Raw genomic sequence first — 14497 nt, forward strand, 5'->3', positions numbered from 1 at the left:
ACGCGTTTGCTGGTCTGTCCGGTGCGTTCATTTTAACTTTTTTTGATTTAACCTGTTACATATCTGTGTACCGTATGTCCTCGGTAAGGGCCCACGCTCTAATAAGCGCCCTTTCCCGAATAAGCGCTCACCCTGTTGGCCATAAGATCAAACAAACGCCCCTCTCGAATAAGCGCTCTCTCTCCTTCTCATAACTTCGTTAAATAGTAGGAACACAGGTCTCCCAAACGTAATATGAGTGTTTGTATAGGAAAAAAAAATTTGGAACTTAGACGAAATAAATGAAGTGAAAGCGATAAAAGTTATCAATAAAGTGTAAATACTGTTATCTGGAGTCGTTGTCTTTGTTTTTACGAAGTTTCAGCGCGATTTGAGTACTTTTACATCATCTGACCAGACAGTGTAATATCATTACACGTTCAGGTCAGACAACGACTCCAGGTAACAATATTTACACTTTATTGATAATTTTTATCGCCTTTACGTCATTTATTTCATCTAAGTTTCAAACTCTTTTTTTCCCATACAAACTCTCATATTACGCTTGGACCACTTGTGGTACGATTACAAGAGGAATGAGATGATCTGCTTATTGTTGACTAGGATAATCTCGAAGATAAAGATCGAAGCGAAAGATCGTGACATCGTTACTATAAACCCTCTTGCAAACACAACTCTTGGTCAATCAGAGCGCGCGTATTATCGTAAATTAGCCCACGCAAAAGTCGGGTTTGCATGAGCTGTCACCTCACGAGCTTTTGCAGTGCGCACGCTATTCACGCAATCACTATACATTTGTGTAAAGTGTATAATGAGACTACGGCACTCTTGATTATAACAACCAATGTTTTAACGAATAAAAGGCACATGTGTCAAAGCATCTGTACAGAAAACTTTGATAACCTTTTTATATAAAACAGGAATTGAATACGCTCACAAAAATTCGTGTACAACAGTTCGTAACTAAATAGTAGCATATCCCTTTTGATTAGCGCCTGCAATGATAGAGTATTAAAGTGTGACGTCATTAAAGTGGGTCGACCCAGAAAAAAATTAGAAGGGTTTGTATGGAGTTTTCTAAGCATAACTGGGCTACGATCTCAGAGACATTGGGCGCGATCCATTCAACCAAAATTTCCGGAAATTTCGGTCCAAAACTCAACGGATCGGTTCGGTCCAACCGGAAAAGTTTCCAAAAAACTGGTCCACCTTTTGAGGTGGTCCTCTTTTCCCGGTCGGACCGGTCTGCATTTTGGTTGAATGGATCGCGCCCAATTTGCCCCTAAATGCTCATTTTTGGCAAGTAGGCCTCTTGGACATTGTTCTTTCAGAATATCCTGGCAAATCCCATAATTTCAGAAATTTCATTTTTATGACGTCATCACTTCAGTACTCTATGATTCGTGATTCTTTTTTATTTTTGAAACCCTGTTCGCAAATGAGACACGCGAAATTATTCGTATAACCCAGCAGGGGAGGGGGGGGGGGGGGGGGGGGGGGGGGAGAGACGAGGTCTGGGATCGAGAAACGATGTTCTCACAACTTGCAAAGCGGCCACCCCGCGTGGTGGTCGGCGGATAATTGCATTACTTTTGCCAAGAAGCGAACCGGCAGAGGAAATCAGAAAGGCTTAAAAATTGAAAAAAATAATTTCATGCATCTTTGTTTTTCTTGCATATCGTATTTGTCTTTCGGTACTGAAATTGCGGGGGAAACTGTGTTATATCTTAACCAGCAACAATGCGCTCGATGGATTTATAGGTTACATCGTTTTTGCAGGGTATTAAAGGATAACTTGATGCTGATAAAAATTACTGGAGAAAGTGTCAAATTTATCGGAAGCAAGTATATTCAGAGAGCTTTATAAATATGAGCTTACAGCTCTACAATCATAACTGAATAAACATTCACACTTCATAACATTTCACTTCGTTTATTACGATCAGTCAACACCTTGAAACCAAAGTTAAAATTCAAAACGATCCTAATAAACAAATCACAACCACTACTGAAATCTCTCTTTGATAGCTCAACTCTTCGGAGGTTCTTATCAGCTGTAGAGAAGAAACAAAAACATGGCGTTCGAATGCGGGACTGTTTCTCACTATTATATTTTGGTAATTCGCAAATTAATTGCGCTTTTCCACACATATCCAATACTCTCGACCAGATTCCTTCTTCTCAAGACCGTTGATCTACGGATTTTGACGTAATGCGCATAATCAGTACACAAATCTGCTGGCAAGACCTTTGCTGATCGCTTTGCAAGTTGTTAGAACATCGTTTGGATTTCATTTAAGAGAATGTATGGGAAGTAGCTTCCCCCCCCCCCCCCCCTGGTGTAACCAATACTGTTAATTGGTAACGTTCGCGAAATATGATGACCCAACGAAGGATAGCTGTCAAAATAAAGGGAACAGAGGATTTTGTCGCCTGGCAGAAAGCTGTAGGCATCTTAAAGGTTTTGGTAATTACAAAATTTACCAATTATTTGCAAAGGCCAAACTCTACTTTTTGTAGCAGTGAGCACAGGTTCGGTTTTTTGTCAATGTTTATTATTTCGTAACTAACAACAGCGCTAGATTGCAGAGTGCCTGAGCGGTTAAAGTAGAAACTAGAGTTTAACATTAAAGATGAAGCAAGCAAGAAAGAAGAAAAAGGCCATTGGCACGATGACGCCATTTTACTGCTGAGACCAGAATCCTCAGGATTTCGCTTTCTTGTGCAAATTAGCGCTTTGGATCTCGCTGAGATTACCAAATTTAAAAAAGAAACATGAAAGGAAAATACGAAAAGGATTCTGGTCGTAGTAGCAAAGTAACGCCATCGTGCAATTACGTAGTATTCGTTGATAAATCGGCTTAAAAAAAAACTCTTTAGGCGCGTATAAACGGTTTCCAGGTGTATTACATGTACTTTCAAGCACCACCACTCCTCCCCCGTTAAAATGCACATGACAGTAATGAGTGATGAACAGACAAGTGAAGGGACTAAATTTTATGTCCGACTCGCAACTTCAAATTTGACCGCGAAAGGTCAAATATCAGGGGCACCCAACAAGAATATAGTCCAAAACCACTTAAACATAGCATTGTTAAACGTATTTTACTATTTAAACGGTAGATGTAGGCATATCTTTATCCCCTAAAAATTTTTCATCTGTTCGGATTTCCTAGCTGAAAGTATAGTGATCCGAAAATTACAGTGATCAAAACTTACCTTTTCGAAAATTTCAGCCAGAAAAATGGCTCCCGAAAGTTCTAGGTGACCTTTGATAGGGTAAAAATCCGTTAAAATGGGCAATTATACCATTTTTTAGATGTTCGAAAATCCTAGGATAGGCAGGCAAGCAAGAAATTTTACAGCAAATGTTCCGAAAATTCTAGAACTCAAATCGTCTTCCGAACAGACATTTCCCCAAAATTGATGTTGGGTGCCCCTGAAATATCTGCTTTTTTAACAGATTTTGTAAAGCTCTCGCGTCGCTAGTAATCATTTACCCCCCCAAAACGTTTTACAGGAATCTTTAGACCATCCTTGTAACCTTCAACCACCAGTAGCTTAGTCGATTTCAAGGTTTCGCACATGGTAAAAATTATGTTTTTTCACCCAACACTTTTACTGAATTAAATTCTATGCCTTCGAAATTAAGTTATTTTGTATACAAAGACGAGAGCACTATCTCCCCAAATCATTTAACAGATATTTAGGAGTTGTAAAAGAAGGCTGTGATGTTTAAAAGGCGGTAGAGAAATCGGTTTTTGCATGCGAAGCTTTCAAACCCATGTAATAATTGAGCGCCTCAAATGGCGATTTCAACGGATTTTGGCTATTTGCATTTATTATATGGCTGAGTCTGTTTTCGCAATGCGATTGGTCAATTTGCGGTCCGTAACTTGCTATGCGGACCAAAATTCTTAAAGAAAATGCTCATTTCGGAGCTCTAATTCTCTTTACCTCGGAGAAAAGGTTTAAATAAAGTTTTCCGAAGACGCCTGTAAACCATAAGGACTTAGATGTTGACTTTGGCCTTCTACATTTTAAACTGTGTTTATTTGTGAATGAAGGCGATGAAGAAACTAACTCGTAATCTTATCGAAGAAGATTCTAGTCAGTGTTTGAAAATTTTATCGCAGTACACAGTTAAGATGACGAAAATCGACTGGCAGAGATTCGAGATGTTTTGCCTAAGAGAAATTGAGTAATAGGCCACTTGCACTAAGAGGTCACTCGACCAATGCTTCCTTTAAACAATGAGTTGGAATCTTGGAGATGCCAAAAATTGTTAGAGCACATAAAAATTATCTTACACCCGAAATTTGGGAGGAAACGCATTTAGGGGAAATATTTTATGGCACTTTGATTTTTCAGCAAAGTAGTATGATTTGTATTGGCCGCCATGTTGGAGGGCATGCTTTTGCCCTCCAACATGGCGGACAAAACTACTTCTTGCATGCTTATATCTTGTTCAACGTTTCATAGTTACGCTCAGATGTGCTGTAAACGTTATCACATCATCTTTTCAACATTTTCCTTGAAGTTTAAGTGCAAAATTTGTTTTCAGAGAGAGGTAATTCATAATTTTAAAAATCACATTTTGGTCACGTGACCATTTACGAACTTATTCATTTTAAGAAAATGGTGCGGGTTTGAAAAACCAAATGACTATTATTTTGTTTAAGATATGACCCACTAATCCTTTTTCGTAGACAAAATCATGTAACTTTCATTTTCATAAAAACGATGTCACATGCCTCTTAGTGCAAATGGCCTATTCCTTCAACAAATGTGATAACAAACATACCTGCACCCGATCATCTTGACAAGCTTCTTTGCCATTTGCAGTGTTTTTTCAAAGACCAACGAAAGAAAGATAGAAGCGAGTTCGAGCCAGACACAATAATGTCCAGTTTTCAAAAGACTCCGGCGTCACATTAACGAGTTAATACTTACAGTGCTCTTAGTTTCGACAGAACAAAATTTAAATTATGTCTGTATAAAACCCTGAGGACTGAGTTGTTGACTTCGCCTTTCCAAATTTTAACGTAGCTTTTTTTAAGCTGTTGTAGAAACTGAATGGTAACCTTACCGAGGAAGAGACTTCTGGTCTGTGTTTGAAAATTTTAACGCAGATCACAATTGAAGACGAGAATGAACTGGCAGAAAGAGAGGTTTTCCCGAAAACAATTAACGAGCGAATCCTTCGACAATGACAACAAACTTACCTTGAAAAGCTTCTTTGCCTTTCGCAGTGTTTTTTCACAAGGACAAACGGAGGAAAGATGGAAACGACTTCTAGACAGACCCATTGTCTGGTTTCCAAAATACTCCAGCGTTACATTAAAGAGCTAAAACTTACAGTGCTCTTAGTTTTGACCGAATAAACTTTTTTAACATGACGAATTTGTTTTTACTTTCTTCGAAAGCCTTTGTTATGTGCTATCGTTTTCGTGCGCCAATAAAAACTTTCTTTTTTGACGCCTGTCAAATGACTGTCAAATCGTGCGTCCTGCACTTGTTTCCGGTCTCCCAAACAGGAAGAAGCTATATAATAAACATCTTATTAACCTCGTTTTTTTCGGTCCGTACTGTAAATTACGGATCCTCGTTTTTTTCCATCAATTTATGGCCAGTGCTCTTCGCGCTTGGGCCATAAATCGATGGAAAAAAACTCGGTCCGTAATTTACAGTACGGACCGAAACCTCGGCTAATAAGAGGTATTTATCTCTGAAATAAAAGGATATTTTACCGAAAAAACCATACAGTGATTTTAGTTATACTCTAGCCTTAACTTAATCGCTTTGGGGGTTATTTACAATTTTCCCCATCCCCTCCCCGGTCAGTTTCACTATTTCTTCACTCAACGCGGAGTACTCTGGGATATCCACAATGGCTAACAGTCAGAGAAAACAACAACTCACGGAGGAGAGCAAAAACAGAAAGTGAAGCAGGACATTTCATAGCCTCTAAGGAGCTTCTCCGTCTCAAACATTTAACAAAAATTTTTGGAGAATATCAATCTCCAAGGTATTAGAGATTACTTGCAGCGCACATAGAGTAGTATGGCGAGCTCAAGATCCACGGCTGGTGCTGTAAACAAACTACTGTACTGTAGTGGAAAATAGTCGACAGGGACTCTAAGACAGGTACTCCTTCAATCGTTTGCTTACCTGTACATGTCCTCAAGATTTTTTGAACTGTAGATGTAATATGGGTTGTAAACCTTCTATCGTTTTTTTTATCATTTTACCGGGTACCTCGATCGAATATGTTATTAAACTTGCATACATTCAATGAGCTTTAATATATCTGTGCTTTGCGCTATTTCTTTCGGGCTTTGCCACAAGTGTCATATGACATAAATGATTTGCATAGACTCAAGTTCCATACATGAGCTCTCTTTTAAAAAAGCTGAATAGTGTGAAAGTAGTTGTACCGAATGCGTTTAAGTATCCTTATATATGCACTGGGCTATAATTTATATATTTCGTTTTGATTTTTTTTACTGTAGCATTCTGTGTCATGATCATTCACTATTTTTCGTTTCTAAATGTTAATTTTAGACTTAACAGTGTCTGTTAAACCTAAGAAAGTCTCAGAATGGAAATACTTTATTTTACCTTCCATCTTTAGTTTGTAAACAGCTAAATGGCAGCTATGTCTAAATGTCCAGATTATGTGTGGCGTGAAATTGAACCTTAAGAAATACTATCTACACGACAAGCTGCCAATGAGTCAATAATTTCAATGCTTAGTAATGCCAAAATGCTTAAATAACAATGATAATTGTAAAAAGCATAACAATTTTTTTATCATTTTTTCCACGATGAAAGCGTTTTGTTTGCCGTCTGCAACTATTTGTGAAGCTGCGATCTTGGCAATCCAAACAATCTTGTGATAGTTTTTTTCTTGTTTGTTCAACAAATAAAAGCCCCGGACTCTCAATAAAAGGGACATCTGTATGTACTCGAACGCTTTAAATCTATCTCCTGGTGAATAATTACATAAAATCTTACAAAATTAAAGAAATATTCGGGAAAGTGTTTATAGCCGATTAGATTATCCTTGCCTATTAAGGAATATTTTAATACCCAAGCTCTAAGCGTAACATCTTGAAGCAATAACTTTTGATTTTTTAGAATTGACTTTTGTTTGACTATAAAATGTTTGGTCAGATCGATCATACGTAGAAATAGCATCATGCACATACTTCTTCGGTTTTCAAAGAACTGACAAGGTAAATAGAAATTATTTTTCATCTGTTGAAAAAACGACGCATCTTTTCCACAAGAAATAACTAGAACCCCCCAGACTTAACAGGAGACAAAACCAGTCCGCGTGTCCTGCGTGTCCTGCGTGTTGCGTATTTCTTTAGCGTCGCGTGCGACTGCCATGGCATGCGCAGAAAATGTGAGCAGTAACGATAGTGGGCACCGTCCTTAAGCACAACAGAGTTATCAATTTTCGCGGATTTTACTTGATTTCTAATTCTTGATAATGCATCAGTCAATTCCGGCTGCGCCCAGCCCCCCCCCCCCCCGGGTTACTTGCGGAGCATTTGCCGGCCTTGTCAGTCCCGGGGGTGGGGCATTTGCAAATTTTGTGCTGCCCGGGGGCCGGGCATTTGCCAACCCCGGGCCCATTCCCGAGTCAATTCCCAGGCGCAGCTGGAATTGACTGATGCATAAAATCCAAGATGGTGGCCAAGATAGCAACCATGTTTGGTGACGCCACTGGCCTCATAAAATATACCTCACCTTCAAAGGCTTTCCATTGAAGGTATCGTTTCGAAATGCTGCGACATATCAAAAACTCAGGAAAGGGGTTCCATCAACCGTCCCCCGCCCCTTGTACCACGGTGGGGGTACGTGTACGTGTACGTCCGAGGGCTAAGCTTTGGCTATCGTGAAAACCTATTCTTCCTTTTTGAATTATTTAATTTCGACAAATCTCGCTATTTCCCTGAAAGTTACTCTAACAGTGAAAAAAAAAATTGTTCTGTTGATGGGAAGTGTCCAAATTTATTCATGCGGCTTTGGTTGCGAACGCGAGTAAAGTTGATGTTAGCGAATTTTAGTTTGAAAAAATAGGCCATTTTGAGACTTGAAAACCGATATTTTCATTTTTGTGGCAAATAAAAGGCTATTGGTGTTAACAATTTACAGCACGTTTCTTATCTACCTAAAAGCTGTATATGGGAAAAAAAGAATAAAGGAATCGATTTTTCAACTCTTGCCACTCAATGCTAGACATTTCCTGACCGTGCTCTTAAGCATTTTTCTTGTTCAGGTCAAGCGTAATAATACATTGTTTTTTTTTTAAAAAACATTGAGATTCATTATGTAATTACTGATTTACTCTAAACAAAGCTGGTTCGTAAGAAACAAAAAAACAATCTGATTGGTCATGCAATTTGCTCACTGTTAAAAAAAATTATATAACAATTATTCACCCCAGTGTCGGTAGCAAGTGGTGACTACTTACCGAGACGCGGTTTACTAGCCACCGACACTGAGGTGAATAATTGTTTTAGCATATACTAAAACAGTGACATAATTGAGCACAAAAATGATGATTTTTAACTCATTTACTGCTGCGAACGATTACAAATTTGGCGCGCAATGACCGAACGGCCGCGGCCGTCGCTTTATCTTGCCGACAAATAAAACTTTTAAGGCCATTTGTTTAGATCTTGCGGGGAAATTTCTTCAAAAGGAGTCGTGTATTCTTTTGGTATTTAAAATCATTCTGTAAAAAAAGATTATTAAATTTAGTTTTGAGCTTATTTATTAACAAGTCAACTAAATGAAGTAATCAGGCAAGACTTCGCATTTGTAAACAAAAAACTTTTCCACCGGTTTCATCGATAAGTTCAAGTCAAACTAAGACAAAGCATGACCTGTTAAAACTTCCAAACCGAACTTCATCACCTTCTTTGTGTATTTCGGGAACAGCTTGCTTGATTATTTGTGAAATTTCTTTGTTTGTTACGGCAGGAAACCCGGAAGGCATTTTGCTCGCAACTTATGCGAGTTTGACGACTCTCGGTCGGAGGAACTGGAGGTGAATCAGTGACTAGTGCAGGATATTCACTGATTGAATAGCCAATCAGAGCGCGCGAAAAACACTATCCACTGTTTTAGTATATACTAAATTTATATATCTACTACCTGGATTTTTGAAAACCGGATTAGCAAAAAATCAGTTCTTTCTATATATATCTTATGACCAATCACAGGCCTCAAACGGATTTTTTCACTTAAGTGGCAAAAATTGTATCGTTTCCTGCTTTTTGGTTCGTGCACTTGCCAAAAGTGAAAAAGTTCTGAAAAGTTCTGCAGGGTTTATAGACATTAGAATCAATCAAGAAATTTATCGAGAGCCACGAAAACGAGAAAAAAAACACACACACAAAGAAAACCGATTTAAACGACGATTAACGAGTAAAGGAAAGAAATTGTCCCGAAGGAGCTGTATGTGTGAGATGACTATGAAGCCAGTCCTTTACGTCATCTTTAATGGCCAGTTTTGAACGATATTTAACGACGAATAATTCCAGTTTCAGCATTGCGAAAGACGCTCAGGAGCTTGAACAGACACGAAAATCTTTAGAACAAAAAACAAATGTATCTAAAACTTAAAAGAAAAGGAAATAAACCTAACGCAAACGCTTTCCTTGCTCTTTAAGAGGAGGAGATAAAAATACCGTATGACAAAGAATTGGGATCAATTTAGGTGTCTGGGAGAACTACCCACCTACCCCTCCCCTAAGCCATCATTTTGCCCAAAGTGAGAAGTAAGTGTTAATGTTAACTTAGGGGAGGGATAGGTGGGCAGTTTCCCGGAAACCTAAATTGACTCCAAGAATTGTTATGAATGTCGACTCCTGAGAAGGAGCCTCATCTCTGATAAATATTTGTTTCATGGCTGCATGTTTCGATATTATTTTATAACAAGTACAATAATGATTTAATATTGATTAAGGAAATACTAATAAACTTTCCCACGGTGATTTGATTTTGATCAAAGTAAAAAAAAAGATAAAAAATGGTAAAAGAATGAAAAAAATTACTTCAAGGTTATGGTTAATTTGTACGATATCTATTCACTTGTAATGAACTTGTGCATAAAAATCGTGCGCGCTTTTTAATTATTAACTATGAAGTTATCTATACAACTTTTATTGCAAGAACTTTGAACAATAAATCATGGTGCCCAAGTTAAGGTATGAGCCTGCCTGTAACATATAAGGGTTTTGGGACAGACAAATACAATGAATTTTCATAACTTACCAACAAGGAGTCCAATAACCAAGGAATTGGCAACAAAGACCAAGCCATTGAACAGCAGGTTATCCAGGATTGGGTCGACTGATGACTCAAAACGTTCACTTGGGATTGAACTCACGGCTCCTATTGCAAGGTTTACGAAGGTAACGGCAAGTGAAGATAGCATAAGCTTGTTTTCGAATGGATCTTTTATTGGGCTTTTCCACCCGAAATAGATACCATACAGACCAGAAAAAACCAAAGCTAGGCCAATGTAAGCTCTGCTTTCCCCACCCAAAAGGATCAATCCAGAGGTTAAAATAACCTTTCGAAATGTTTCCACCAGTTCCCAATACCAACACCGAGGGTTGTAGTTTTCGTGCAAAAAACGAAGCCCCGTTTGCACGGTACTTTGGTCTTCCGAACCATTTGTGTCGCTTGATTCATTTTTCTTTTCAGCTCTTTTCCTTTTCCAAATTGCTGTAAAAGCAGCAGCAGGCAAAGCAATCACATACACAATGGAACAGTATCCCACGATGACTAACCGTTTATATCTCTCTCCTTTGCAGTTAATGCTGTAGTCGGCCTTCAAATACTCCTCGCAGCTTTCATCTTTTTTGGGGTCAACGCAGAGCCTATGGCAGGCAAGAGGTAAGACTTGAGCTGTTTTTAGGCAAGTGTTCAGATAGGTCACGAAAAGAAAGAAAAACAGATTTCTCTTTACTATCGCTTTAATGCGCTCCTTTATCTTCATTTTTTCTTCTTCATTCGACATATGTCGTGTCGATATCCAAGTGGCAAGGGCAAGGCTAGCAAGGGCGACGATGACTGCTGCAATATTCAATCCCATAACTGCAAATAAACTTGTGAGTGCGTCAAATTCCAAGTCAGGAAAGATGCAGTGGAGGGGAGCTATCTGAAGAATGTTCATCTGAATAATATCTGAATATTCCCCAATAACGGAAAGACTTCCAGGCCATTTTATGTATGAAAACGCCTCCATGATACCAAACAGCACCTGATAAAAACCAATAACAATTTTAATCTCTCCGAGGACCTTGTCAAGGAAAGATCGTCCAGCGTCTTTTTTGTTCTTTTTCTTGCTTCTCCACACCACAAGTATAACCAGTAAGATAATTGATGCCCCAATAATTACAAGCTGTCCGATCATCCATCCTTTCGTTGGGCACAACTTGCATTTCTTCAGTTTTTTGTAATATCCATCACTGCAAACTGCACATAGCGGTCCTTCATAACCAGTCTCACATGAAGAATTCAAACCTCCCTTACAAGCTTCTGCTATGGGACATCTGTACGGTTGAGGTATGGTGTACGGGTACTCAATGCCGGAATCATTTGCTTTGTGTAATTCAGCAGTAAAGGAGAAATTGGTTACGTTTTTAATGAAGTTTCTGTACACTTCTAAGTGTGTCTGATGTTTCCACTTCCACCAAAAGCCAGCTGTAAGATTCGCAAAGTCATCCAGACATTTTAGTCCTCCATTCTTCTCACATAGTGTACAATTCCCAAACAAATTCGTTCGGTAGTAATTATCCGAACACTTACAGGCCCGAAACCCTGCAAATTCATATGTTTCTGTACCTGTAAAAATAGGAAATCGAACATTTGTTACAAAATATCGTAACTAATGAATATGAATTGGTGACGGGAGATGCTTATATAAAGTAACAAGGTGAAATAGCGTTTCCACCAAACAAGTGAAACGTTTGTTCATTTGTTATTGTTGTTTTCTTTTTTTTTAGAACAATGCATGTCTCAAAAAATCGTTAGCAATTACGTGTTAAAGATAAACCACACATAGTCATCTCGTTCTTACTCACTAAGAAAGTTTGCACATTCGCTCTTCCGAATTTTTGATTTTGAAAACGAAGGCCCGTTTAGCGATATAGAATACTATAATAACCGAAGATTTAGTAATACCTTTCTCTGTTCGTGGGCAACTGGGGTTGTTGCAAAGAAATTAATACAACAAAAAGAACAGAGGAGATGAAATATGGATGTGAAAGTTTCTTTTTTTTTTTTCCTTCCGGAAGCGTTTAAGGTGGGGACTATACATTTTAGGGGGAACGAAGGAACTTTCAGCTGAACTCTCTCCAAATAGTTCCCACACCAACGGAGAGCCATCTGAATTTTTAGTATAAGGCCTCCATGATAACAAAAATTACCTGATAGTTAGAATAAAGTTCAGATGTAACGTACACTGTGGCTGGTTGATAAAGCATCCTTCACGAGAGTATAAAGCACGGAACTAAAGGTGATGTTACACGGGACAATTCGCAACCACAATTTTTAGCTCAACACAGTGTTGCAATGTTGGAGTAATATTGTAACTATTCGAAACAATGTTGCAACAATGTTGCAACGCTGTGTTGCGCGCAAAATCGTTGTTGCGAATCTTCTCATGTAACATCACCTTACAGTCAAGGCAGGTCAAGCGTGCCCCTCAAGATTCTATTAATGAATTGATTATTTGAAAAATGAATTCTTTAGTCGTTCCAGAAACTAGTGTCAAATTCAAATCAGCATTCCTGCATGCCTAATGAGCAGTGAATATTTTACAAGAACTTCTCTGTATTTGGTCAAATTGAAAATCTTTGAATGGATTAAATTACATTTACATCAAATTCAGAGAAACTGAGGCGGTAGAAATGTCGTAATTTCGTGTGAATTCACGGCTCATTACGCATGCAAGAATGAAGAGATAAATCTGAAATCTACATTTACCAACGAAATGAACTTTCCAATAATAAATTCATTAATGGAATCTTGGGGGTACGCTTGACCTGGCTTGACTGCAAAGCCGTCGCGCCATCTGTGAATCACACCATGCGGCGGTGGGTTTTCAGACCAAAGTTCCACATTTCTGGGTTAAAAATACACCGTTAAAAGACACAAATGGAAATTGAGGGAAAGTTCAAACGAATGTTCAGTTATTTTTGGTGTGGACTAAGGAGAGCTTTTAGCTACAAAATGGTCCTTCGAGGAATTCAACGATGTTTTCTTCGCGGCGGAGCGCAAAATGTCCTGTTTTGAGACCAAGACAGCGAAGAATTTTTAGGTATATTGTACTCTGTGGTCAAGAAAGTTACGTTTTTAAAAGGGAATTTACTATGTATAAATGTTTTACAAACGTTCTATAAATTTTGCTATTGGCGCTAAAGAAAAATTTCAAACTACGTCCGGATTTGCGATAGATTTTGTATTGAAATTTGCATTGTGCTTATCCGATTAACCTCTTAGTCTTCGAATAACAAAATTTTCAAGAATAATTTCTGTCTATTGTTTTGAGTTTTTTCATTCATAATATTAGCTTAAAACACGATCGCGAGACTACAGGCGCCATCACTTCTGGGAAGAAGTTGGCGAATTTTATAAAATTTTACTTTCAGGCTCAGTTTTTCAGGGGCACCCAACGAGAATATAGTTCAAAACCACTTAAACATAGCATTATTAAACGTATTTTAGTTTTTAAACGGCCTACTTTTATCCTTTCATCTGCTTGGATTTTCTAGCTGAAAGTCTAGTGATACGAAAATTATATAGGGATCCACACTTAACTTTTCAAAAATTTCAGCAAGGAAAAACGCTCCCGAAAATTCTAGGTGACCTTTTGAGGTTAAAAATCCGTTAAAAATGGGCAATTATACCATTTTTAGATGTTCGAAAATCCTAGGAGAGGCAGCCAAGCAAGAAATTTTACAACAAATGTTCCGAAAATTCTAGATCTCAAATCGTCACCCGAACAGATATTTTCTGAAAATTGTCGTTGGGTGCCCCTGGTTTTTGGGCAGTTCAGGCGATAAGAAGCTGAAGCAGTTTGTTTTCAAATATGTGATGTTAATGACGTCCAGATTTTCATGGGCCGCAAAAGCACTTTTTACCTTTAGAAACTGATTTTTGAACGTAGAAGTACATTTCTTCAGCATTCATATTCACTGAACGTTTCGCTCGTTTTACTTTGTGATAGCTTTGATGTTTTGACATCTTTTATCTTATTCCTAATCAGGATTGTGATTGGCTAATAAAGCGTGATTTATGAAAGTGTAGAACATCCTGACGCCACTCTGGTTCGCTTTGAAAATAAAGTTTGTTTTGAAAATTAGAAAGCAATGCGTGGGGAATTTAACGGATTTTTTTTATCGCAAAACAAATAAAGAAGCCTTATGACTGTGCTATGTTCTGTTGTAAAGCACTTATGTAGCGGTCT

General features: G+C 38.2%; 1 protein-coding gene across 1 annotated transcript in view; it reads right to left on the reverse strand.

The window, feature by feature from the left end:
- LOC140924651 (uncharacterized) overlaps positions 1 to 14274 on the reverse strand; it is a 20064-nt gene extending 5790 nt beyond the window's left edge. The window contains exons 1-2 of the mRNA XM_073374710.1: positions 14172 to 14274; positions 10294 to 11871 (exon numbers count right to left, since the gene is read on the reverse strand). Of these exons, the coding sequence (XP_073230811.1) occupies positions 10294 to 11871; positions 14172 to 14274 (1681 nt within the window). The remainder of the gene's footprint in view (positions 1 to 10293; positions 11872 to 14171) is intronic.
- Between the last annotated feature and the right edge of the window lie 223 nt (positions 14275 to 14497).

The sequence above is a fragment of the Porites lutea genome, chromosome 1, assembly GCF_958299795.1.
Source record: "Porites lutea chromosome 1, jaPorLute2.1, whole genome shotgun sequence".
Lineage (NCBI taxonomy): Eukaryota > Metazoa > Cnidaria > Anthozoa > Scleractinia > Poritidae > Porites > Porites lutea.